Genomic DNA, 25,716 nt, shown 5'->3' with positions numbered 1-25,716 from the left:
TAGTGGAACCACAAGCAAAATAATCTGCGCACACCCGCGACTCCTGTGCACCGTACTCCCGCGTGGAGGGGGGGGGGGGAGAGTGGACCATGCTTCCTTATGGCCCGAGCTGAACGGAAGAAGGGAAAGCTGCGCTGGGACTTTTCGTTCAAAGTTTTTTCCTTGTGGTTGCTCAATAGTAGAGTAAGTTTAGAATGGTTTGAATTTCTGTGGTAAGGAAGATAATGTTTATAAGTTATAAACAATATAGCTACACTTTTTTATTGGGCGCACTGAAAATAGGATCTTTTAACAGTAGCACCTTGCGTCTGCTGTCAAATTACCAAGGGGGGGGGTACAAGGGGTACAACTCGATTTACGGATTTAGGGGGGTACAGTACCCCCCTTCAAAAATTTAGGGGGGTAAAATGTACCCCTGTACCCCCCCGTTCCTGCGCCACTGTTTACATGGCGACTATGTTGAAAAATAGAGGACAGCTGTACCTTTCAGATGTAAAGTAAAAATTTGTTGTATCTATGCGGGTTTTTTATTTATACCCAAACGGCGGTTACTTTCCGAATGAGCCTCGTAAACGAGATATAATTGTCACTTTTCACTTTTCTCCATCAAAATACAGGGTGTGCATTTTTTTTATACGGTAGTTCAGTTTATATATTTTGTAAAAATATAACAACAGCATGAATTCGTCACAAAAAAGACAGTTTTATTGCTGAATTGATTTAGATAGTAGCAAATACTTAATGCCATTCTTTTACTACACAAACATTAAATACATACATTGCTGCACCAAACGATGCTAGCCATTTCATGGTAATTCCGTAAAAAAGTTCATATTCCATAATTAAAAAAGATCCTGAGCATGTGCTGCACAATATTTCACAGTTTAGAAAAACTTGTCAGGATCACCCTGTAACAAAAACAAGGATGAAAAAAAGGACTATAAGGATTTCTTTAAAAAAAGTTCATGATTTTTCCTTACGTAACAAAAGTCACTTCTGCGTCTAAGTTCATTGTTCATTCACAAACACAACAAGTTCTTGATTCACTCTACTGACTTATAAGAAACTGCCACAATGCCATTTGTTCACAACACACACTCTCGTTCTCCCTTTCCCACTGTTCACTGGGTGGCAGCTGGTTGGTTCCCAGAACTCTGGTCATATTGGTTTTTATTCTTCATTAAATAAGCTGCTAGGAAGTTGATGGGATCCGGTGGTCTGTAAAGGCAAATGCAATGAATGGATTAAGAATCTTAATCTGAAAATTAATAACACCATTACTTACACCTTGTGCCAATATGATTATGACTTAGATGAACAATAACTAGGGAGCAGACTTGAAAATTTTCCCTTCGAAAAAATTTGTATGTTTTGAATTTCACATGGTTGGGAATACTCTGGCAAAGTTTTATACTGCATATAAATGTATATTTGAACTTAATGTGCACATTATTGCATATATTGGAAGCAAGTTTTTTGAAATCATTGGTTTCAAGTTCACCTCTTCCATTTATTCCTTGTGACTAGAGTAACTTATATATCGCCACACTGTGGGCTCCAGTTGGGGCAAAGACATCCAGTAACTGAAAATTACTGTTGTTACAATTTCAAGAACCCCTGCACCACCCAGCGACATCTAAAAGAAATGAGTCACAGTTTCAAATGCCAGTGACAGCAGCAATGGGAGGGAGGGGTTACAGGGGCATTTCCCCTTCTGGCTGCAAATGTTCATCTTTGATACAAGGGCCATTTTTCTTGTAGTGGTAACACTGTTGGTATATGCTTGTCAGTTGTCGCTGGGACAAAAGACGATCAGGTCTTCTTTAGTCTTGTACTACGGATTGTGTGTAGGTGTTTGGTTGTGAATAGTACTGTTGTATTATAGTTAGAAGACAAAGTGAAGTGTGTGTATAATACTGTCTTGAACAATGTTCAAGCATGAAGAACAGCTAATATTCATCAAATTTCAGGTTGCACGTGGAAGGAATGCATGGCAAATTCACAAGGGCTTACGCTTGAATTCCGACTCGTACGATCTTGCGCACGTCTTGTCAGTGGTAATAATACGAGGTATGAAAATGGTTTTTAAATAAGTTTTAGACAGGAGGAGAAGGAATGCGTTACCTTCCAATCGCCAACGTGCAAGGTGCATGCATGCACATTCCCATCTGTGCCATTGCTAACCTCCGTCAGGACATGCGGTACCTATTTTGCCAGTATCTTACGCAGGCTGATATGGTAAATTGTGGTCTTCACATGCAACCTGAAATTTTATAAATATTCGCTGTTCTTTACGGGGGAATATTGTTCAGGGGGTATTATACACACACTTCACATTAACGTCTTCTAACTACCACATAACAGTACTATTCAGCACCAAACACCTACACACGATCCGTAGTAAAAGACTAAACAAGACCCGATCATCTTTTGTCCCAGCGACAACTGACAAGAGTATACAAACAGTGTTGCCACTACAAGAAAAATGGGCCTTGTATATATGTGTGTGTATGCTTCCAAGGAATCTATTGGAGCACCCTCCCCACCAACCTGGAAATCTTTACAATACTACACTAAAGATCTCGCAACAAAAACAGTACAGCTAAGGTCGGAGCTTCCCCTTGCCTCCTCTACACTCCTGGCATTCCAGGATTGCCACACTTGTTCTAAGCTGCTCAGTCGACACTTCGCACTTTGTATGTATGTGGTTGATTGTGTACAGATTATTTGGTTTTCCATTCATTATGAATGACATTGAGGAGCAGTATCCTACGTGCGGTGCAATAGCAGGCAAACAGACATTAAAAACAAAGTAAGGTAATCATTGGAAACATTTACAAGTTTTTCACAAATCTTGCATATCACGAAGAAGTAAGGAAGAACATCAACTTTGCACAAGTACAAAAACTGACGGCAGAAGCTTGTGGGATTTCTGAAAAATCTCTACAACATATCAGCAGTACTTTAACTTTGGCAGAAGCTCAAGGTGTGAACTTTGTCTTTGAATCACCAAGAAAGAGTTACAAATGGGAACGAAAAACAATAAACTAAACTATTTTAACATTTGCTTTGATGTAGTAGCGGTGGTCTCTTTTTTTGTCATTACAAAGAGGGCATTTTTGACTTGCGCATTTCTCCACACCGAGGAAGATCATAAGGCTTTAATGAAGACAGTTTAAACACTCTAATTCACGAGGATCAACATCAGTAGGCTCGAGAATTTGCCAATGTGACGGACAGTGTCCATTCAACTGTCGTGCAACATTTGTATTCAACGGTTAAGGTTCAGGATACCACACACTTTAAATGAATACAACCAAATCAGCGAGTGGGTCAAGAAGAGAGCAGGATCATTCCATGCCAAATCCACTGGTGTCTGAACCTTGACATCTCAGAAAGTGATATTTTGTGGTGCAGCGGTAGTACCAGTAAAGTTGATGAAAACTGCCAAATTTCGAATTTTTTCGGCTCTTAGTTTTTTAGTTATTGACTAGTTATTGACTATCAAAATAACAAAAATCCCAAAATTTGACAACATTTTGAAATCTTTAATCAGCTGTAGATAAAAAAAACTATTTGACCTAGAGAGCTCATATTGGTGTCATTCTCTTCTGCATTGATGAGCTTTGATTGGAAATGCAACAGGACTGTGGTATTTCAATTTTGTAATCTTTAAAAAACTTGAAAAAATGTTTTTTTGAAAATCTCAAAAACACTATTTTTTAATTTTTTTGAAAAAAGATATGTTTCAGAGACATCAATTGACTATTTGTGTGCAAAATTTCATAATGGGACGGAAATGGGTTCCTATGGAAATTAATTTTTTTGTATTGTAACGTGTGTGAAATTTGCCAAATTTGTTGAACATGTTAAAACCACAACTATATGCTGAGTGGTTGACGTTGAAGTCTTCATATTAGTCTAATTTGTAATTTTTGGACTACAAATAACATAAAAATACCTAAAATTTATCACTTTTAATATCAGGTAAGCAAATTGAAAAATGTACGAGGGGAAGTCATTAAATAACAGGAATTTTATTCTAAACTTCATGGAGATTTATGCACAACGAAAATTTGTGTTTCGGCACTCGAAAAGGTTCCTTAGCAACATGCCATAAAGGTGTTGTGACGATCGAGCAGTATGCGCCTTCGCAGTAGCACGTACAACATGGCCGCTGCACTGTTGAAGAGCAACAAAGTGTTTGTGGTCAGAGGGAGTGAAACCTTCTGAAATCTACAGTAGAATGAACGTTCAGTACGGAGACAATTGTTTAATTCAGGATAGTGTATGAATAGGTGGAAAGATTTCAAAATGGAAGACAAAATGTCAGTGATGAACACCGGAGTGGGAGGCCAATGTGCGTGGCAACTAGGAGTGTGAAATAACAGATGGATCAGCAAATTCGTTAATTTAGGACACTCTCCCATGACTTTAACAAATGTCTCCATATTGAACCTTCATTCTGCTGTAGATTTCAGAAGGTTTCACTCCCTCTGACCACATAAAATGAATAACACTTCATTGCTCTTCTACGGTGCAAGTCAACAGTTTTTGTTGTATGTACATATTGCTTGTTAAGAATGTATGTTAAGAATTTTTTAAATAAAAAACAGAATCTGTTATACAATGGATGTTGTCAATATTACATTGTTGTAATATAGCAACTTGACTGTGAACAACAAGCAGTCTGTTTTATTTTTATTTCAGATAAAAATTTGATCACATTATTTTTTATTTAAAAAAAATTGAGTCAAACTAAAAATAAATGTCTGATCAAGGGAGCGTGTCTCTTGAAACGTCACAATGAAAAAACTGTGTTTTTATGCTTGTAATAACCATAGAATACAAGAGAAATAAGTCAACAGTGTAGCAGCCATGCTGTACGAGCTACTGCGCAGGCGTATACTGCTCGAATGTCACACCTTTAAGCGTGTTGCTGAGGAACCTTTTTGAGTGCATAAATCTCCATGAAGTTTAGAATAAAATTCCTGTTATTTAATGACTTCTCCTTGTACATTTTTCCATTTGCTTACGTGATATTAAAAGTGATAAACTTTAGGTATTTTCATGTTACTTGTAGTCCAAAAATTATAAAATAGACTAATAAGAAGACTTCAACATCAATCACTCAGCATATAGTTGAGCTTTTAACATGGAAGTCAACAAATTTAGCAAATTTCGCACACATTACAATACAAAAAAATTAATTTCCGTCCCATTATGAAATTTTGCACACAAATAGTCAATTGTCGTCTTCAAAACATATCTTTTCTTTAAAAAAATTAAAAATAGTGTTTTTGAGATTTTCACAAAACCTTCAAGTTTTTTACAAATTTCAAAATTTAAATACCACAGTCATGTTGCATTTCCAATTAAAGCTCATTAAAAGCAGAAGAGAATGACACCAATTTGAGCTCTCTAGGTCAAATAGTTTTTTTTTTTTTTTATCTACAGGTTTAAATATTTTAAAATGTAAAATTTTGGGATTTTTGCTTTTTTGAAAGTCAATAACTCAAAAAAATTTGAAATTTGACTAGTTTTTGTCCCCTTGATAGGTACAATGTATAAACACAAAATCTAAAAAATCTGAATCTTTAAGGTGGTAACATAATTATTATCGGTTGATTTGACATGGAATGAACCAGCACCAAGTGCTGCAACACAATAATGCAACCCCACACTCTGCTAACATGACAAAAGCTGCTATCCAGGAGTTTGGTTGGGTAGTTATTCCTCCTTACTCCCCTTTATCTTGCACCCTCGATTGCTACCTTTTCAGCTCCCAATCCATCAATCTTCAAGGAAGCTCCTCTGGTGACGAAAGTGCTCTTCAAACTTGGCTTGATGGTGCTTTTAAAACGAATCAGCTGATTTCTTCAGGCGTCGATTTGAAAAACTGCCCCCACGTTGGTAGACAGTCATAGGCAATGAAGGAAAATATATCACTGATTAATTTATGTCTTTTGTTCATCTCAAATTAGTATCAAATAAAAATACATTTGCCACGGTGAAAAAAACGCTATGAACATATGCATCATCCCAATATCTAGGTATCTAGAATATTCTTGTGGTTCATATGGAAATTTATATGCACTATACACTATTATTGTCATAGGTAATTAAAACCATGTCCCTCAACATGGTTGCGTGGTCTAAGGTGTCAGGCCCTGGGCTCAGGCTACAGAATGCTCGCTGGTTAGTCTCTCCTGGGGGTGGAGGGTGGGGGGGTGGAATCATAACAACTTTTCTCCTGAGATTTCGGCCAGTGTATGGGACCAGTGGCCACCCACCATAATGAGAAAATTGGGTAGCTATGAATGAGTAGCACAACCGAGTCATGGAAACCTACAACAACTGGGGGTTCATCGTACTGACCACACACCACCCCGTAACTGGTTGAATGATTGTCCACCTCTGCTGAGGCATGTGGGGATAATGCTGGAAATAGGTAGGTAGGCTTTGGTCCTCAAGTGCTGTTGCACCAGAGGTTAATTAAAATACCATGCACTTTGGAGACTCTTAAAGCTCAGCAACTTTATACCGTCTGTCATGCACATGGCACTGCAATTATGGATGTATTCACACACAAACGCACACTGGCCAATGTTACACCATGAACTGCATAGGTCCCCCATCCTGTGCAGTAAGGACTAAGAGGACTTTTTTTCTCTTGCTGGAAGGTCCTAGTTTAGAGTTGGAAGTGGTCGGAAAAGAAACTGAAGTTTTTTCTGCAGCTTTTTTCACAAAAGTGTCTCAAATCCATGAAAATAAAGAAGTTGGCAGTACTTTTCCTCTTCCATGGTTTTCATGGCTCAGTCGGTAACGTGTCTGACTACCATGCTCAAGGTCCCGGGTTCGATCCCCGGCCGGTTCAAATCCGGGAACTTTCCTAAGGTTGGAAGCAGCCCCGGTGCCCACCCAGCGTCGAATAACATGGGTACCTGGGGGAAACCCTGGGGGGTAAAGGCAGTCAGGGGTGTGATTCTGATCACAGCACCCCCACTCATGACCGGATCAAGAAAGTGTGGGGCGTTACCCCCACACCCCCTATACGCCTTCATGGTGTATGGCACAGGGGAGCACTTTACCTATTTTTTTTTGTTTTCGTTTATCTCCCTACTGCAAAATAGACACTAATTTCTAAATGTAAAATACAATTTACAATATGAAATTCGTAGCTAGACATAAACAGTGTTTTAACAAAGCTGGCTTTTTTGAATGGGCAGTTCTTTCCAAGTGTTATCTTCATATTTCGGTAGGCTTATTAAATATATCTATGTAGTATAAACATATTCACATAACTAGAGTAGTTTTGTATGTGTTTTTAATAGAACCTAATAGTATATGATTTACAAAGTTTGAATTTGTTATACGAACATGTACATGAAGCAAAAAGAAAAAAACTGATCTACCTTTCGAAAATCTAGTATCAGATCTCTTTACATTAAATTTAGTGTTCAGTAAAATATATATTTGTATTCTGCCTTTCCAGTACATCATGTATAATTTGGTTAAATGGCTACTAAACCTGGTCATGGAGCAACTAGTGATGTATTTTGGCTTCGCAGTGGTTCTCAACCTTTGTGAGACCTCAGACCAGTAATTAATTTCCTACAAGTCAATGCCCTGATCCCAACTACTTACTCATCCTATATCAAGCATGGCATAATCATAGTTCAATCATGTATAGACTTGTTGTCAAATATAAAATTAGATTTAAAAAATTAGTCGTCAACCCCTGGGTGCAACGGACCTTTTGCGCCCTGGCAGTTGAAAAACACTGGCACTAAAACTGAAGTATAGAAGCAAATAAGACTGGCCGCAAATCTGCCCTTTGTCTCCCCTGAGCATTGAACCACAGACCTGTTCTTATTACAAGGCAACACTCCAGAGGGTCATTCATGATCCTACTTCTATCAAAAAGCTGGCCTTTTTCCATCAACAGTACTTGCAATTTATTCTCTGTGATTTACAGGCTAAATGAAATCTTAATCTCTGATGAAGTAGCTAACAAGCTTGTCAAGTATAGAGAACATTCAAGCAACACATGACAGTAAGGGGGGGAAGGGGGTGTCACATTGAAGTGGCAAGTGACATGGACATTCAATCTGTAAGCAAGCATTCCCCAAGCATGCACAAACAAGACCGAGGCTACATGATGCGCGCCAATAAAGGAGCGTTCAGACTGAAGTCACAGATGACAAGCAACGCAGTCTCCTTCAGTATAAAGTAAAACGTTCATCGTGCATGCAAGAACAGCAGACCGAAGCGCCACGATGCACATCATTCAGAAAACAGTGAAGCAACATTGAAGTGACATGTTTAGTTCCTTGTCGCATTTCGGTTCAAAAGGTTGAATTAATTACTGAGGGTCTGCTTCCAAGTGACACATGTCACTTGTTTCTTCAGTCTGTAAAAGTTCCCGAGAAAACAGTAGAAGCCAAGTGACAAGCGACACTTGCAGCTTATGTTGCTTTGGTTCGAAAGATTGCATTTACTTCTAAGGTTGGTTTCCAAGAGCCATGTGTCGCTTCCATATCAAAACTCTGTTAAACAGGATATATACAAAAATTCACGTAATTCCTATACTTCTGCATATGTGTTGTGAACAGTAAAGATTTTTAATTGTCCCGAAACACAGAATATTTTGATATTAACATTTGTTTCATATTTTATGAAATCAACATTTAAATTGAGACACAAACATGTAAAAGCTCGTTTTAAGTCCATTTCATGGTCAGATGTGTTCATCAGGACTACATGTTTAGTTTTAACCCTAGCTTACCCGTGCCATATGAGAAACTTACATACCGGGGGGGCCTCTCACAGGCCCACACCTTTATTTTTTATCATTAAAATTCAAGAAACCGTTTTATTATTGAATCACTGCTTCCTTTGCTGATTATGCAGGGTATACACAAATGAATGGTGCGGTTTTAAATGTCAATAAAAATAATATTTTTCAACTTACGTGGTTGCAGCAAACACTGTTAGAGGCGGAAACTGTCCCAGTTTTTGATATGCGAGTTAAAATTACAATCCTTCAATGTGGGCTCCCCTGGGCACACGGCACACATCAAAGCTTTATTCAAACTCGTTCCAGACAGGGTGTAACATGCGTTATCCGATCACGAAGTTGTTGGATGGAAGTTGGCATTGGTTGTGCATAAACATTGTCTTTAATAAACCTCCATAGAAAGAAATCACACAGCGTAAGATCTGGGGAACGAGGGGGTCAAGGGAGAATGTGATTTTTTTGTGAAAAATCCTTAAGTGATGAGGCCATATTTGGAATCAGCATATAAAAAAGATTGTAATTTTAACTAACATATCAAAAACTGGGACAGTTTCCACCTCTAACAGTGTTTGCTGCAACCACGTTAGTTGAAAAACAAAATTTTTATTGACATTTATAACCTCACCATTCATTTGTGTATACCCTGTATATGTGCAGTTATATATTAATTATAATAATTAAAAAAAATTACTATCATTAATGAAAAATAATAACCAATTATTGTATGAGTGTCTCACATATATTTTATCATTCACTAAAACTAACGAAATTCGAAATGAGAAATCACAAAAAATAGAAATGGTGTGCCTGCAAGCACCCCCCCCCCCCCTATCGGCAAGCTAGGGTTAAAATTGTATCTAAACGGTTATGCAATATGTGTCCACTGGGATTGGCCAATATCTGTCTCTTGGCTGCTACATCATGTAAATTTCATTTAGCTAGTTGTAAAATATGTCACTACAAACCTGTAAACTCATAACAGTAACTTCCAGTGAAATAGGTTAGCTGTAATTGGTAAAAAAACAAATAAGCCAAAATTTCCATTTTTTCCTCCAAAAAAAGCCGGCTTTTTATTGAAAAAAAAACGTCCATTCAAAAAAGGTGGCTTTTTGCAACTCTATCCTAGTTTACTCCTTGCATTTCTGGCATCTTCAGAAAATAGTTAATCCACGATGACATCCAAAGTGAACGTTGAAAGAAATAGGCTCCCTTATTTGAGTATTACGAATTTTTGTCCATGTATTACATATGTATAAGAATATTACAGTAGGAAATTGGCCTTTTCGCCACAATTACACGGCTTGGTAAACCCTGTGCATTGGAGTAGTTTGAATATAATTTTGTTGACAGCTTAAGTCTAGTTTGATATTAATATAATTTACAAAATTTTGCCTGTACTGTTTCAATTGTTTAGCTGTTAATAATTAGTGCATGACATTATTTGGGACAAAAAACTAAGCTCTAGCAACTAATCATCACTTTGATGAAGACGTTTTCCTGGGCAAACAGCCAGGTGATTTCCGGATAGGCTTTTGAGAGCTAATGTCACTCTCATCTTCAGGGATTGAAGTCACTTTCTTGGTAAACAATGTTTATCCATAAAAATACAAATTATAAAAATGCAATATTTTTTCCCCCACTATCACATGTTGAGCAATTATATTAGCCAACTAAGTTGGAAATATGTGTCCACCTTGTAGAATTGCTTCAATTCTTGGAACTATACTAATGTCCAAAATTAAAGCAACAAACGGAAATTCTTTCCCGTGTGTCCATTTGACCACATAATACGATCAGGTGATAGTAATATTTACGATGTCATAGACAACTGGTTCAAGATAGAAAATAAACTAACCTTAATGTGCCAGGATTCAGGGGTGCCCATGCCCCCTAAGGCCAATGGCGCAACCCCCCAAAAACATGTCATGCATTTCCCCCAAATCATATCATTCGCGCCCTTAAACCATATCGTAATCTCCACAAAATATTTAATTACGACAGCGTGTCTACCGAAAGCAACTTTTTTCTTAGTGTTACTGAACATTGTAATTGATCTGCTCCTCCTCCCTAAACAGGGGTGCCATCCCTTAAGTCCACCCCTAAAATAGTTCATCATAATTGAGAATATTGCGTGGATCCCACTTTAAACTGTACGTTCAGTCCCGATTAGAGAGTGCATAAAGTGGACTTAAAAACCAAATCAATCAATCGAAAATACTGCTTGTCTTGTAATGCAGCTTTAGTATAAAAACTTCATACTCATCTCATTAAAGTGCCAAACACACATCGTAGCAACAAATTACTGCAAGCGAAGCGAGGAAGAAAATTTTTACATCCATTTCTTTGCAGGCTTTGAAGAATATTAATTTAATGGGGTGTCAATACTTTCTTAAGATCATTTTCCAGCTTTTCCTTTGGCACATTCGGGGTCGAAAACGTGTGGATTCATTATCACTAAATACAGTCTCCAAAATGTAATGTTCGAACTCACTCTCCACTACAGAAATCCCTTGACAATCTAAGATTTAACACTTTATCAAGAGCTTTCTATCTCCCCCTTTAAATTTCATACTCAATCCTACCACCAAAATTTCCATGCCAATTTTAGACTTACTGTTAATATTGAAGAGTAGATATTGCCTCCTCCAAAAAATTAATTCTCAGTCTCCACACCAGAATTTCCACAACAGTCTAAGACAATAGTAACACACAAGAACTGGATACCCCCTCAATTTAATGCTCAATCCCCCTCTAACTAAAGTACTCATAATCTAAGACCTAGAGTTGGATACTGTCCCCCGCAAAGTTTAATTCAGAATCCCCCTCAGAACCCACGTATCAATTAAGACCTAATATATAGGAGTTTCATACCCCCATTCAATAATGCCCTAAACACTTTCATTTCTTCATTTAATGGATTAAATATGGTGCATTTAAGGTGTAAAATTTATACGTATATTTTTGAAAAGATATAAATGTTGAATTTTATATTATTTGAAGGGAAAAAATCCCCCCAAAAAATCTCGATGGCGCAAGCTACACCATAAAACCCCCCTGTGGGCACCCCTTCCAGGATTTATCAACAAAAAAATCACGAAAGCAACAAGTTAAACTTGGCAAATTTATCAACAAAAAAAAATCACACGAGGAAAGGATTTCTGTTTGTTGCTTTAATTTTGGACACTAGTGTATGTGGGCAGTGTTCAGGAGGTGGTAGGGTATTTGTGTGCATCATAAAGAGTATACATAGACCATATTATGCAATTTTAGGACAAATTTTTTAAAATTTATAGTGCATATTTTGCCTGTTTCTAATGCATATTTGCATGCATATCATGGACTTTTTAGTGCCTATAAATCTGCCCATAGTACTAACCAGTGCTTCTAAGTTTGGCGAATCTGGTCACAATCTTGCTTTCCTATTCAATTTTCTTTCTTTGTTTGATACCTCCTTTTATATATATTGAAATATTTCCTTACCTTCTTTTATACATATTAAATTAAATTTCCTGTAAGGTAAAGTTCCCTGTGCATATGGAACCATGATATGAAGGCACATTTAGGGGATGCGAGGGTAGGGACACACAGCTTCGATTCCCTGTACCAATAATAAAAATTGAATAAATAAAGTTATAAATTTATTCAGTTCCAAGCACTGGAGTGCTGCATTTTTCTCATGCAATGCAAAGTTCATATAATGGCAATAAAATGGCAAACAATTCTTGTACATTCTCTTATATTTAATTAATAGTAAGTTCATCATTCATCTTATGTCTGACAGGTCTCCCCAATGGCATAGTGGTAACGTCGATATCAAGGGGTCCCGGGTTCGGAGGCACATACTGGTTTGGATCTCACTTTAAACTGTAGGTCAAGTCCCAATTAGCCTTTCTGTGCATAAAATGCACTTAAAACACAACTCAAACTCTTACGTTTGGCAGAATTGAATCATTAGCTTTGTCAACTAATAAAAATATGTGCTTAATGATGTACAGCCACAATACTGTGAGCATTAAATATAATGCACATACGAGACCTTATCACTGTTATACAGGGCGAGTCGCCTAAAATTACCTCTGGAAATATTTCGTGAACAACAATAAATATTGAAAAACTGCTTTCGAAGATATATAGGTATGAGAGGGTCTCATGAAACTAGTGGACACACTACGTTCAACTATGTTGCAAGGAAGTACGATTTTCAACACAAACTTAGTTTTTCTAATAGAAACCCCATTTTATTTTCAGCTCATTTGAAAGTACAGAAAAATTCATTAAGAATGGTGTTTGTTACATTGAAATGCGTCAAATAGTTCTCAAGTAATTGTAACGTGAACTAGATGCTTGAAAACAAACATTCTCGCTAGTTGATTCCTGCGTCGTAACACACATGTCCCCCTTTTGACACAATTCATGTATTGTAACAAACATGTTACTCTTCTGCATACTATGCATTGTGCTTAGGAAAGTTGTTATGTTCCAACAACTGCAGGTTACAATAAAATGTGTGGTTTGTATGTAAGTAAGCTGTGACAAATTATCTACAAGGTTCTGATACGTCTTTCTAAATTTTAATTGGTGTTCATCCATTTACGTCATAATTTTTAATACATCGGAACAATCATCTCCTCTCGTTGAGTCATGACAAATCTTTAAGTTTTCAACTTTTAAACTTTGAACATTATAAACTTTTTTCTTTCTTTCAAATTGATTTATCAAATAAAGCAAGGGCATAACAAAGTACATTAATTAACAAGACGTTTGTGATAGTGTATGTACGTCAGTACTGTTGCTGAGAAAATAGTATTTTCAAACTCTGAAAAGGCTGAGATGATATTTATGTGGCGAGTGTAGGAAAAATGCAGCATAAGCGTGCAGGCTGTATGCATGACGGCATTTGTGCTCGGCTCTGCCGACAGGCATAGTGGGGATGCACCTTCAGGCTCAATTTCAGGTTACAATTATAGTATGGAATTGGTTGGGCATATGAGACTAGAAAATGTGTACCCAGTGAAGATTCTTATTTCACACCCTTTCTCTGCCTCTTTTAGCTAATTATGAAAATGATGATGAATAATTATTAGATAAAATTGATGGGCACGACCCTTGCAGATACAAACCAACACTAAGGTTGGGATTCAAACCTGGAGCCTTACGTGGACAGTTTGTAATGTGAACACTGAACAACAGGCACCATGATATTCCACACAGGTGAGTGAACTAAATCAATATTATCTTTAACTTATACAGATAAACAGAAAATTGCACAATAATTGTGAAAATTTGATTGGTTCTTTCAGCACACTTCATAATGTTAAAGAAATTGTAAATATATGGTATGCACAAATGAAAAGGAGACCTTTGCTGTAGTGGCATTGTATCTAATCGTAGAATTTAAATATGATTGCCGATATATAGCGTGGTGTTTGTCCCAGTTTGCAGGTGTAGCGAACGACTTCGCCTGCTGTTTCCTGAGTTGGCGAGTGTGGTTTTGCACGGATGGGTGCATTATGGATTCCTCCAGATCAGTGCAGAGAGCTGTAATCCAATTTCTTTGCGTAGAAGGCGAGCATGCTTCACAAATTTATCACAGGTGGTACTGCAACATGTTGCTCAGGCTTAAACAACCGCAGAGGTAAGCTCTCGAAGGGTATAGTGCTGTTCCAGGACAACGCTAGGCCACATGTGGCCAAGAAGACCCTCAACCTGCTGAAAACATTTCAGTGGAAAGTCCTCACACATCCTCCATACAGCCCGATATTTCCCCATGTGACTCCCATATCTTCAGCACCTTAAAACAATCACTGAAAGGTCAACGGTTCACGTGTGACAAGGAAGGCAGAACACCGTGGAAAACTGGATCCGTAAGCAACCCAGGAGTTTCTACACTGAAGCCATCCACTCCCTTCTACGCGCTGGGATTAGTGCATCAATATCAATGGCAATTATGTGCAGGTTTCATGTTACACATTAATTGTAATTCACTTATTATGTAATGCAAATATTCTTTAGATATAACCATAGTCTCCTTTTCATTTGGGCATGCCTTATAGTAACAATGAAATGAAGTTACCTTTCTTTTGCCAATGTGGATAAAGCTTGCAACAAAATTGGCACGACTGTTTGGTCCAGGTACTGCCTTGTAGGCAGCGACTGAAGATCGACTCGAGATTTCTTGGTTGGCTGTTCACCTGCGGCTGCTTCTTTTTCGATGGCTATGACTTTCTGTGGGGTAATAAAGAAAAAGCACACACATTAATACTAAGCTTAAAAAAAAAAAAAATTAACAAAAACAACATATTTTCATCAAAATTATTCTTGGCTTCAGAATTGTCGTTCTTCATCAATGTAATTTGTAGATCTTTATTCTGGATTAACTCATCCTTGTGGATCACCCCCCCCCCCCCCCAGATGGGTGTGGAACACTGCTGTTGTTTGGAATTTATTGAGGAATACATTAAAAAAATCCTAATCACTGTCCTGCCGATGATTTGATTTGGTGTTTTAAGTCCACTTTATGCAAAGTAAGGCTAATCGGGACTGGACCTACAGTTTAAAGTGGGATCCGAACCACTTGTGCCATCACCGGGTATCGAACCCGGGACCCCTTGATCACAAGGCGACGACGAATTGCAACGATGACGATGAGTGATTTGGTGAAATTGATGAAGGAACACTGACAAAAAACATCCATGTCCAGACTGGGATTATAACCCAGTGCGTGATAACCACTCCATCACAGAGGTTGGTTTTATAGATGAATGTGCACACATATTGCTGGTTAGAGCATAAAAATGGAATATCTATGCAATGATGGAGTTTGAAACCAGAACAATCAGAGATTGTATATTGAAAATTCAGCACCTATGGCCACTGAAACAACAACTTATGGTTAAGATTGACACAAATTGCATGCCTCTAGTGTACAGTGGGATGCATGTGTGTTATTGGGCAAACTGTCCACGACTATTTGCTTTCATTTTCCTCTGGCGTAAGGCCTTATTGTTATGTACGTTGGAGCAGATGTTGTAAAGAGCTTGGTTGGCCTTTTGTTTGAATTCTCGAATCTCTCATTGCATAAAACAAATAGAATAAACATGGTGATGGACAATTTGGTTGATAATACTTATATCACACCATTCTTCTCGTGCATGGTACTCACACGAACAGTCTCTGATATTCCATTCCCTCCTGCTGGCTGTTGGGGTTGGCCTTCTGCTGGCGTTTCTGTAGCAGGCTGCTGTTGATCTGGATAACAAACAAGAATATTAAAATCAGTGGAACTCTTTAACATATTCAATTGAGCTATTTTTAACTATTAAAGAAAAACAGAAATACGAGGAGTTTGACTGGTAATGGCTCTGAATGTTTAATGATTTTTGTTAAGTTTTATAGGAGTATTAAAAAGTGCTTTAGAATACCAGAAACTATTGTGAAATTAAGTTCCAAGCTTGGAGAAACTAATTATCACAGTTAAAAGCTTACTAAGTATTATGTGCCTTCACAGAGTGTAGCTGTTCTTGGTATCTGGTCGACTCACAAAGACATGAGATTTTGCAGATTATTGCGTTTAAAATTGTCACGACATATTAGTTGGCTGAGAATTTATGATTTGAAATAAGCTTGCACAAGCAGGCATTCTTGGTTTCCAGTCCTTCGGACACAGGATTTTGCAAATTTTCATACGAGGCTCAAAGAGGTTTTGTGTTCGAGGCCAGATATTATGTGATCAGGGGCTTTAAGCATTTAGGGGCATTATTTGTATTTTAAGATCCCTAAACTTGACCCACCTAATCTACCAACAAAATGATGTAGTGATGGAATACCCCTTTGCACCCCATGTATGTGAAGTAGATGGCAGCAGCAGTCCCTAGCCAAGACGATAGTAAGCGAATGGCTGCTCACAAACAGACATGTAGGAGTATATGGAAGGGGGAAAAAAATATTCTCTAGAAGTGCAGGAAGTACTCACTAAGACACTGAAGTACGAGGGCTATCCAGAAAATCACTCACGTTTCGGCAGGGTGCCGCTAGGGGCGAGGCGAGCGCTGCCGTTTTGTGCAGGGACTTCTGCCCGTTCAGTGCGCATCCAGCTGTGGGCGTGTGAAGTTCGTGTCGCTTCTGCTCTGTTCATAATACATTGTTAACATGAGTGCTCAGATTGAAAATCCCGCCAGTTGTGAAGTGAGGTCGGTCATACGATTTTTGTTGGCGAAAGACACTAAACTGATTGACATTCATCGGCAACTGTGTGAAGTTTACGGTAAAGATGTGACGAGTGAAAATGGAGTGAGGTGTTGGTGCCTCATGTTTCAAGATGGCTGCACAAATATTGTGAAACATTACCAAAGTTGCAAAGAGCAGTTCAAAACAAATGCCGAGGAAAGCTTAGTGCAAAAGTCCTGTTGTTTCATGACAAGGCCCACCCGCACTTGGCCAACCGGACACAGGAACTTTTACAGGCCTTTCATTGGGAGGTTTTCGACCATCCATCATATAGCCCGGATCTTGCACCAAGTGACTACCACTTGTTTCCCCGCATGAAGACCTGGCTAGCAACGTAGTGCTTGATGACAATGCAGAACTTCAGGCTGGTGTGCAGAAATGGTTGCAAGTAACAGGTGCCAACTTTTTATGACAATGGACTTTGTTCATCACTATAAGTGCCTAAACTTGTACGGCGACTATGTCCAAAAGTAGTGTAAGAGTGTCGCTTCAAAATGTATATAATAAAAAATGTCAACTTTCACTTGTCTTCTTTTTATTCCAAAACATGAGTTACTTTCTGTATAGCCCTCGTATTTGTTCATAATTAGAAATCAAACCACGTAAAAAATGTTTGTGAATCGTGATAAATTTGGAATTAAAGAATTGGAACTTGGGCCATAATTAATTCAGTACAGTCATGGCAGACACACGAAGCACATATTCCCATTGTTATTCCACACACTACTCCCATTGCACAACATTACATTGTAGCAATGATAACATGTTCATGCCAGTCTGATGAACTCACTAGAAGATCAGCCAACTAATTTTAGGCAAATATTATTTCATACAGCTTAATGTGTCAATGTTTCCACAAAGGAGAAAATTACTGTTATCCACATACCAAAATAGATGAAGCAATGAATGAGAGTGAATCTGAAGAAGAAAAATTATACTGTGATGTGTAGTTTTCATCGTGTCCTCTTTCCTTTAACTTGTTAAAATTAAAATAAGTTATTATTATGTGTCAATAAAAAGCCTTATGACTATACTGATATTTATTTTCCACTTATAAACATGGCCACGGTGGCTCAGTCGGTAACGCATCTGACTACCATACTATAAGTCCCGGGTTCGATCCCCGGCCGGTTCAAATCCAGGAACTTTTCTAACGTTGGAAGCGGTCCCAGCACCCACCCAGCATCGAATAACATGGGTACCTGGGGGAAACCCTGGGGGATAAAGGCGGTCAGGGGCATGATGCTGATTACATCACCTCCACACCCCCTATACACCTTCATGGCATGGTGCTAAGCACAGGGGAGCACTTTACCTTTTTTTTTACTTATAAAAGCTTATGGTTTATTTATTTATTTATTGAGAAAATTCCAGACACAGCACAGTTGGCCATTTTACACTGAAATTGTCAACAGTGGAAAACAAAAAAAAAAAAAAATTAATACTTAAAAAATAACAAAATAACACAAAAATGAATAGTAGAATTCACAAAAATAAGTAAAACATGGCACTATTTCATATTACTTACAAACATTTCTTGTAACAGAAGACCGAAAGGCAAACTCGGAGGAAAGTATATCAATACTTGATGAGAGATCATTGTATTGTGTGGCAAGTCTGTAAAAGAGAGATCTTTTTGAATTTCTAGTCTAGGTTTTTCTGTATAAAATAAGGTTCTGTTGCGTGTTGTGCGCATAGGTACTCAAAAGTGAAATTCCTCAAGGAGTGTGTTGCAGCGAATTTTGCCATTGACAATTTTGTATAAATAATTGAAATCATTTTGCAAATCGCACTGATATGCAGTTTGTAGGTTTAAAAAGACAAGAGATGCGGAGATGAAAAATTGCATTATGAGGGAACCCTGTATCGAACTATAGATTCTAGAGCTGAGTGGGACATGCCATGGACCAGACTGGAGAGCAATATTCTGTGATTGGGGAAATGAATGATTTGAAGTACAAGGTGAGGGCTGAGATGTCACTAATGTCAATGAAAAGATACAGCAAATGTAAGAGACACATGGCCTTCTTAGAGGTGCCTAAAATTTGTTCCTCAAATGTGAGCTTTTGGTCGAAAACAATGTGAGAGAATACTGCTTTGATCTTATTGCCAGAGATGGAGTAAGATGACTTTAACAGGTTCTTCTTGAGAGAGATAGTGAGAGTAATAAACTTGTCAGGATGTAATGTAAGGTCCCGTGTCAGACACCAGGAAGTAAACGTTGTTATGTCATTCTGAAGGAGATGAGTATCCTTGGAAGTGGAGATTTCTCTGAAAATTTTACAGTCGTTTGTGAAAAGAAGGTAATTACTAGAGGGAGCTGTGAGATGGTCAGCAAGATCGTCGTCGAATAATATGAACAAGAGAGGCCCTAGAACACTACTCTGTGGAACTCCAAGTTAGAAACAGTTCCTGGAAGAACGACATGTTGTTGGCGATGGCTAAGGTAATCTGTTGAATCCATTGCATAATTTGCGAACCTGAAGACTGATTTGAAAATGTTAATTTTCTGCCCCTTTTGGCTAATCGTCAAGATGAGGATTAGAGATGATATAATAAAATTGATGAAGGGACAATGACAAAGATCACCCATGCACAGGTTGGGATTCGAACCCGGGGCCCATGGCATCACAGGGCACTGTGTCATGGATGTCTGCTGCTAATGTCTTACTTCTGTAAAGGTTCTGAATGTGTAATGATACTTTTCAAACTTTCATAGGAGGAAGATGAAGTATCGCACGATTATGAAAATGATTGTTACAGTAAATTTGAATCCTAGCGAAAGCAATTACCACTGTTTGAATTTCCAAAAACAATATATCATTGAAAACAAATATGTAAAAAGGCATACTTCATTTATTGGAGAAAACCAAAATATTACAGAACAGTGGAAATGGTTTTGAAATTAAGTTTGAAGCTTCCTCAAAGTAATTGGCATTGTTTTCAGTTTCAAAAAGTCATATTTATTCGTGAAAAGAAGATGAAAAGGTACTTTATGCAAGCGTTCCTGCTTCCCATCAACAAGGCATTCCATCACCGACCTAAGAAGGAAAGCATTTGTTATTCAGATACTAATAGTTCTCAACCTGGCCTGCCTAACCTAACTATGAAAGCTTTTAGGGATGTTATATGAATTCTAAAAGCTCTAAACCGGACCCACCTAACTTTGAAAGAACTTAGGGGCATTATTTGAATGCTAGAAGCCCTAAACCTGACCTAATGTAATGGAAATTATGCAATAGTTGTGTAAACGTAAATAAACCAATTCCAGAAACCCTTTTGAACCCCACGTGACCAACAGCAGATCCTAACCAGACAACAGTAAACAAATGGCTGGTGGGAAGAAACTAATCATAAAGGAGTATGGTAGGGAAAACACATTCTAAATATTGCTTTGCAACAAAGTTGTCCATTTTCTGGGAAAAAGGCAGGGTGCTAGTTGCCATCATGAATTACTCAAATTTGACAGAGAGGCTATGCTGCCAACCAATATGTTATTGCTGGTGAAACTAATCTTATTTATAATGGTTTGATTGATTGATTAATTTGGTGTTTTAAGTCCACTTTATGCACAGTAAGGCTAATCGGGATTGGACCTTCCGTTTAAAGTGGGATCCGAACCACTAGCCCAGTCTAGTTGTCTGCACTTTTTGACACTCTGTGTAGTTCAGGTGCATTCCAGTGTCAGGGTGGTGCAAGGAAATGACGTTCAACCAAGGAGACAGAAAGCAGTGTTAAAGTTCAGAAGATTCAACAAATGCCTGCCTGCTGCATTAAACGCTGATTTCATTAGTTAGCACTCACCACGTGATCATGCTCCACACATACACCGACCCAGAATGTAGTGCAAATAGTGCAGATACCAAATACACTACTTGACACTAAAGCAATGAACTAGACAACTGTGTTGCACCGTGTAACCATCTAGATGCTTCAGTGCAAAGAGAGTCTAAAAGTGCAGCGAACGGTAAAAATTTACTATGCTTCGGACACCTCTAATTTTTGACATTCGTACTTATGTATCTGCTTCGCAGAACATTCCTGAAGGTGTATCAACGTTGTTTTGATGAAATTAATTGCAATTTTTCACATTACCAGTATGTCTTTCTGGTAGACCTTTTCGCAATTATTTCCAATTTCTAGATCCTGATACTAAAACAACACCAAATTTTAACTATGTTTCCTAATCTAACCACGCGCCAATGGTTCGTGGGGCTAGCGCCAATGGTTCGCAATTATTTCCAATTTCTAGATCCTGATACTAATACGACACCAAATTTTAACTATGTTTCCTAACCTAACCACATGCCAATGGTTCGTGGGGCTAGCACCAATGGTTCGCAACTCAAATCCACTGGATTTGATACAGTCACGACGCGTGATGGTGTACGTGCCAAACGCTATTCTCCGTCGGAGAATTAATTTTCAACGAACAACATGAATTTCAGCTACGAAACATTCCCACATCACACAAAACACCTTCCCGATGTTCGACAATGCTACAGGAACTTATTACGGTAAGTAGTTTCTTCTGTAAAAATAAATAAATGTGTCCGAAGGATAGTAAACAAGTACCGAAATGCGAAGTAAAATAAATAGTTTTCTTGTTGTGTGTCTGGTAATACTGTTGGGTGTTCTTTTATTTATTTATGTTTTGTAAAGTTAGGTTAGGTTTGGTTACTTCACACTTTTGTATAGTTTTACATTAATTTGTTCTTTGTGAATTTTGAGATTCTTGCTACAAGCATATACAGTAGAGCGTCGATTATCCGAACGTCGGTCAACCGAACGACCGCTTAACCGAACTGTGTACTCGCTCGCACCTGTTACTCTCCCACCCTACCGTCCATCATCCCCCTCACTCCCAAACCAAGTTTCCCACAGTAGTCGCCGTACTGAGCCACCGCTGGCGGAACATTGCTTCTAATGGGGCCTTCATAAGGCGCTGCTGACCGGCCAAGCCGCCAGTCGCTGTGTTTCAACAATCAGCACACTTCTGTCGGTGTATGTATTGTTCATGCAAAATGCGTATGTAATATGTACATATTTTTGTTTAATAAACTGTACCACATACTATATATTCCTACTAAAGTTGCCTTTGTACGTTACTTTGTAATACTTAAAGAGATGCCTGTTTTTATGAATAAATTTACTGTACAGTACTTCTTTTTGGCAAATAAACATGTACAGTTCGATTATCCGAACAAACCAGTTTTCCGAACACCCATGTCCCCCAATTACTTCGGATAATCGACGCTCTACTGTATTCCTATTAAGTTGCCTTTGTACGTTACTTTGTAATACTTAAAGAGATGCCTTGTTTTTATGAATAAATTTACTGTACAGTACTTCTTTTTGGCAAATAAACATGTACAGTTCGATTATCCGAACAAACCAGTTTTCCGAACACCCATGTCCCCCAATTACTTCGGATAATCGACGCTCTACTGTATAGATCGACAATGGTAGAAGGTAACAAATGTAGATATAAAGAAAGGTTTAATTGAAAGTACATGAATGGCAGCACTGTCGCCTCGTAATCAAGGAGTTCCCATCGATCTCACTAAACTATGGGTCCAATCTTGGTTAGACTATCTGAGCCTTAAAGTGGGCCTAAAACATGCAAACTTTGAAATTATGGCATGAGTTTACAATACCAGACCACTCTCCAATTTCTATAAAATTTCACCTACTTACTAATTTCGGTGTCCTAATGACGTATCTGTAGTTCATATTTGGCGGTCACTTGTTAAAATTGTATATTTACGTGTAGAACTTGTGACATAACCTTGCGATTTACCATGGCCATTGTCCATACACAGCAATTCAGAACAATCTTTCTTTCGCAATTTGTTAATGGTCTTCCTTTACGCACAACAATCTTGCTACCTTGGATATTGACGTCAGATGAGGAATGCCTATGAGGTTAGGTTAGGTTCCATTAGCATAAGTACAAAGAAAAATTAATATTTTCGCTAAGATAACATTACCTTGTCTTGCCTATCATGAAAAGGCATTCTTCCGTGACGTCAGAACACTATGTTGCTAAAGTGTTGTGTGATAAGTGACACCCATTCGGTGAAACTGGCATGTTCCGTGGAGCTACTGGTCTTATGGTAGGGTTACGTTACGTAAAGAAAACATAGTTTATTTCGTTTTTTTCTCAATTTCCATACTCGACCGCTAATTATTACATGCAGATTTGTGATTAGGAGTTCACAATTAGTGAGTAGGCGAAATTTCATAGAAATTGGAGAGTGGTCCGGTATTGTAAACTCATTCCGAAATTACATCAACAGTACTACAAGTAAATGAATAACATGAGTTACGTTTGGGAACTTAATACATCACCACATATTCTGTTTCTAATTTAGTAAAAATCCTGGGATAATGTAACCTACGGAAAACATGTGTATAACAAAATGGGCTCGGGTACCCTTTTCTACACCCTCGATTTTTCGCACATTTCAAATATTCTCGTTACGAAAATTAGTTCTTCATAAGAAACGATGTTTCTAAATAGCGCGGAAAGTAATTTTTTTAGATCTACGTGCTAGGAAACTTACGTTTTTCAATATTTAGATTCCTTATGTAACGTCGAAACGGTTTTGCAGGGATTTGATCATGGCGCATCTTGGATTCATGTCACAGGCGCACGTCTGAACATTTTCTTTTTCTTCTTATCTTTGACTTGTGCAATGGGATAATTTGCAATTTTTTCTTGTTATGAATGACTTGTGCAATGGGATAATTTGCGATTTCAATATATTATTTATGTAATTTATTGGCGGATTGGATATTTGAGACATTGCAATTGTTTTGTGCGACTTTAGACATTGGAATTGATTTGTGTGACATTGAATTAAGACAAAAGGACTAAATATGAGATTGACACACGTTCAACGGATGAAGGACATAGAGGACTTTGTTCGACGAGACATACGGGACATTGTAATTGACTTACAGGGAACCTAGCCCCACGAACCATTGACGCTAGCCCCACGAACCATTGGCGCTAGGCCCACGAACCATTGGCGCTAGGCCCACGAACCACTGACGCTAGCCTCACGAACCATTGGCGCTAGCCCCACGAACCATTGGCGCTAGGCTCACGAACCATTGGCGCTAGGCCCACGAACCATTGGCGCTAGCCTCACGAACCATTGGCGCTACCCCACGAACCATTGATGCTAGCCCCACGAACCATTGGCGCGTGGATAGGTTAGTTCAGTTAGGTTGAGATCGATAGTTAAAATTTGGTGTCGTGTTAGTATCACGATCTAGAAATTGGAAATAATTGCGAACCATTTCAAACGACAAAATTTCAACTTTAAACGGCTGTACAGTCGTAAATACTTCTTTCCGCGCTCCAATTTTTTTTTATTCACAAATAGGATCAAATAATGTTCATAATGAAAAAGAAAAAAATTCAAAATTCGAGGGTGTAGAATAGGGTACCCGACCCACAAAATGTTCTAAAGGGTAAAGTGCTCCCCTGTGCATAGCACCACGCCATGAAGGCGTATAGGGGTGTGGGGGTAACGCCCCACACTATCTTGATCCGGTCGTGAGTGGGATTGATGTGATCAGCATCACGCCCCTGACCGCCCAGGGTTTTCCCCAGGTACCCATGTTATTCGACGCTGGGTGGGCGCCGGGGCCGCTTCCATCGTTAGAAAAGTTCCCGGATTTGAACCGGCCGGGGATCGAACCCAGGACCTTTACCGACTGAGCCACCACGGCCTCAAAATGTTCTCATCCAACTGTAATTATTGGAATTGTCAAAAACATTGCAAGATACTAGGAATTTACGCATTCAGTGAAGGTTTAGTGTCATCTAAACCGGGAGGAATATTCTCGGGCAACCCCCAAATTGGGGGGGGGGGGGAATAAGCCGGCTCGGGAACTATAAAAACAATGAATGCTTGCACTACTGCACTGTGTAAATATATGAACGTCAGATAGTTTCTGACGTTCGATCTTCCGGTATATCCTACAATGGGCCATGAAACGTAAGATTAATACCTATTCTTTACGGTGCACGCCGAACCACCACCATTACGCTTCAGAAAAATGTACATACAATAAGATACTATGTGAACTATATTTCTCTCCAGTTAAAGTCCGCATTCAATACTGTAACACATGTTTAAAAAAACAAATAAAAAAACAAATCTCTGACAATATTCATTTATAAACAAGAAAGAAACTTACCTCCAACTGCCGCCATGTCTGTTTATAGATCAGCACTCTTCTTCTTCTTTTACATATTTACGATTTCCTTTGTGCTCGATGTTCATGCCAGACCCGGGACATCGAGTCGCAGCTTTGCAGCAAGATGTGTGCGGTCATCACCATCTTGGACTTCTCATTTTGTCGCCTGCGCTTCCTAATGTGGAAAAATGTTCGCTTTCGTGACATTTGTGGCTGGAAATATTGAGAATTTTTCGGTACTAAAAAAATGAAAATATTGGCTACACGCACTTTCTCCCAGTTTTCGCATTCCTACAATGGAACCTAATTTTTTTATTGACTGATGGGGGAGGGGATCCCGAAAATCAGAAAGACGTCCCATCGTGGTTCCATAGTGTCCAATATTCATTAATTTGTATTACAACCGCCGTGTTTTTAAGAAATAGATTTTTAAATATGCTGGTGCAGAGGTTATTAGCAACTTGTTTGGAGTTTTT

The 25,716-nt window shown here is 38.4% G+C and overlaps 1 protein-coding gene across 1 annotated transcript; it reads right to left on the bottom strand.

Moving 5' to 3' along the window:
• Window positions 1-683: 683 nt before the first annotated feature.
• Window positions 684-25,357, bottom strand: LOC145990186 (protein dpy-30 homolog). Its single transcript, XM_083125846.1, has 4 exons — window positions 25,241-25,357; window positions 15,963-16,048; window positions 14,874-15,025; window positions 684-1,218 (listed from the first exon to the last, which is right to left on the bottom strand). Exons 1-4 carry the CDS (start codon window positions 25,254-25,256, stop codon window positions 1,122-1,124), a joined length of 351 nt encoding a protein of 116 aa, XP_082981972.1. The 5' UTR covers window positions 25,257-25,357; the 3' UTR covers window positions 684-1,121.
• Between the last annotated feature and the right edge of the window lie 359 nt (window positions 25,358-25,716).

Source organism: Lepisma saccharinum, chromosome 7 (assembly GCF_977018435.1).
Source record: "Lepisma saccharinum chromosome 7, izLepSacc3.1, whole genome shotgun sequence".
Lineage (NCBI taxonomy): Eukaryota > Metazoa > Arthropoda > Insecta > Zygentoma > Lepismatidae > Lepisma > Lepisma saccharinum.
Note: the sequence above shows the minus strand (reverse complement) of the source record. Positions and strands in the feature narration are given on the sequence as shown.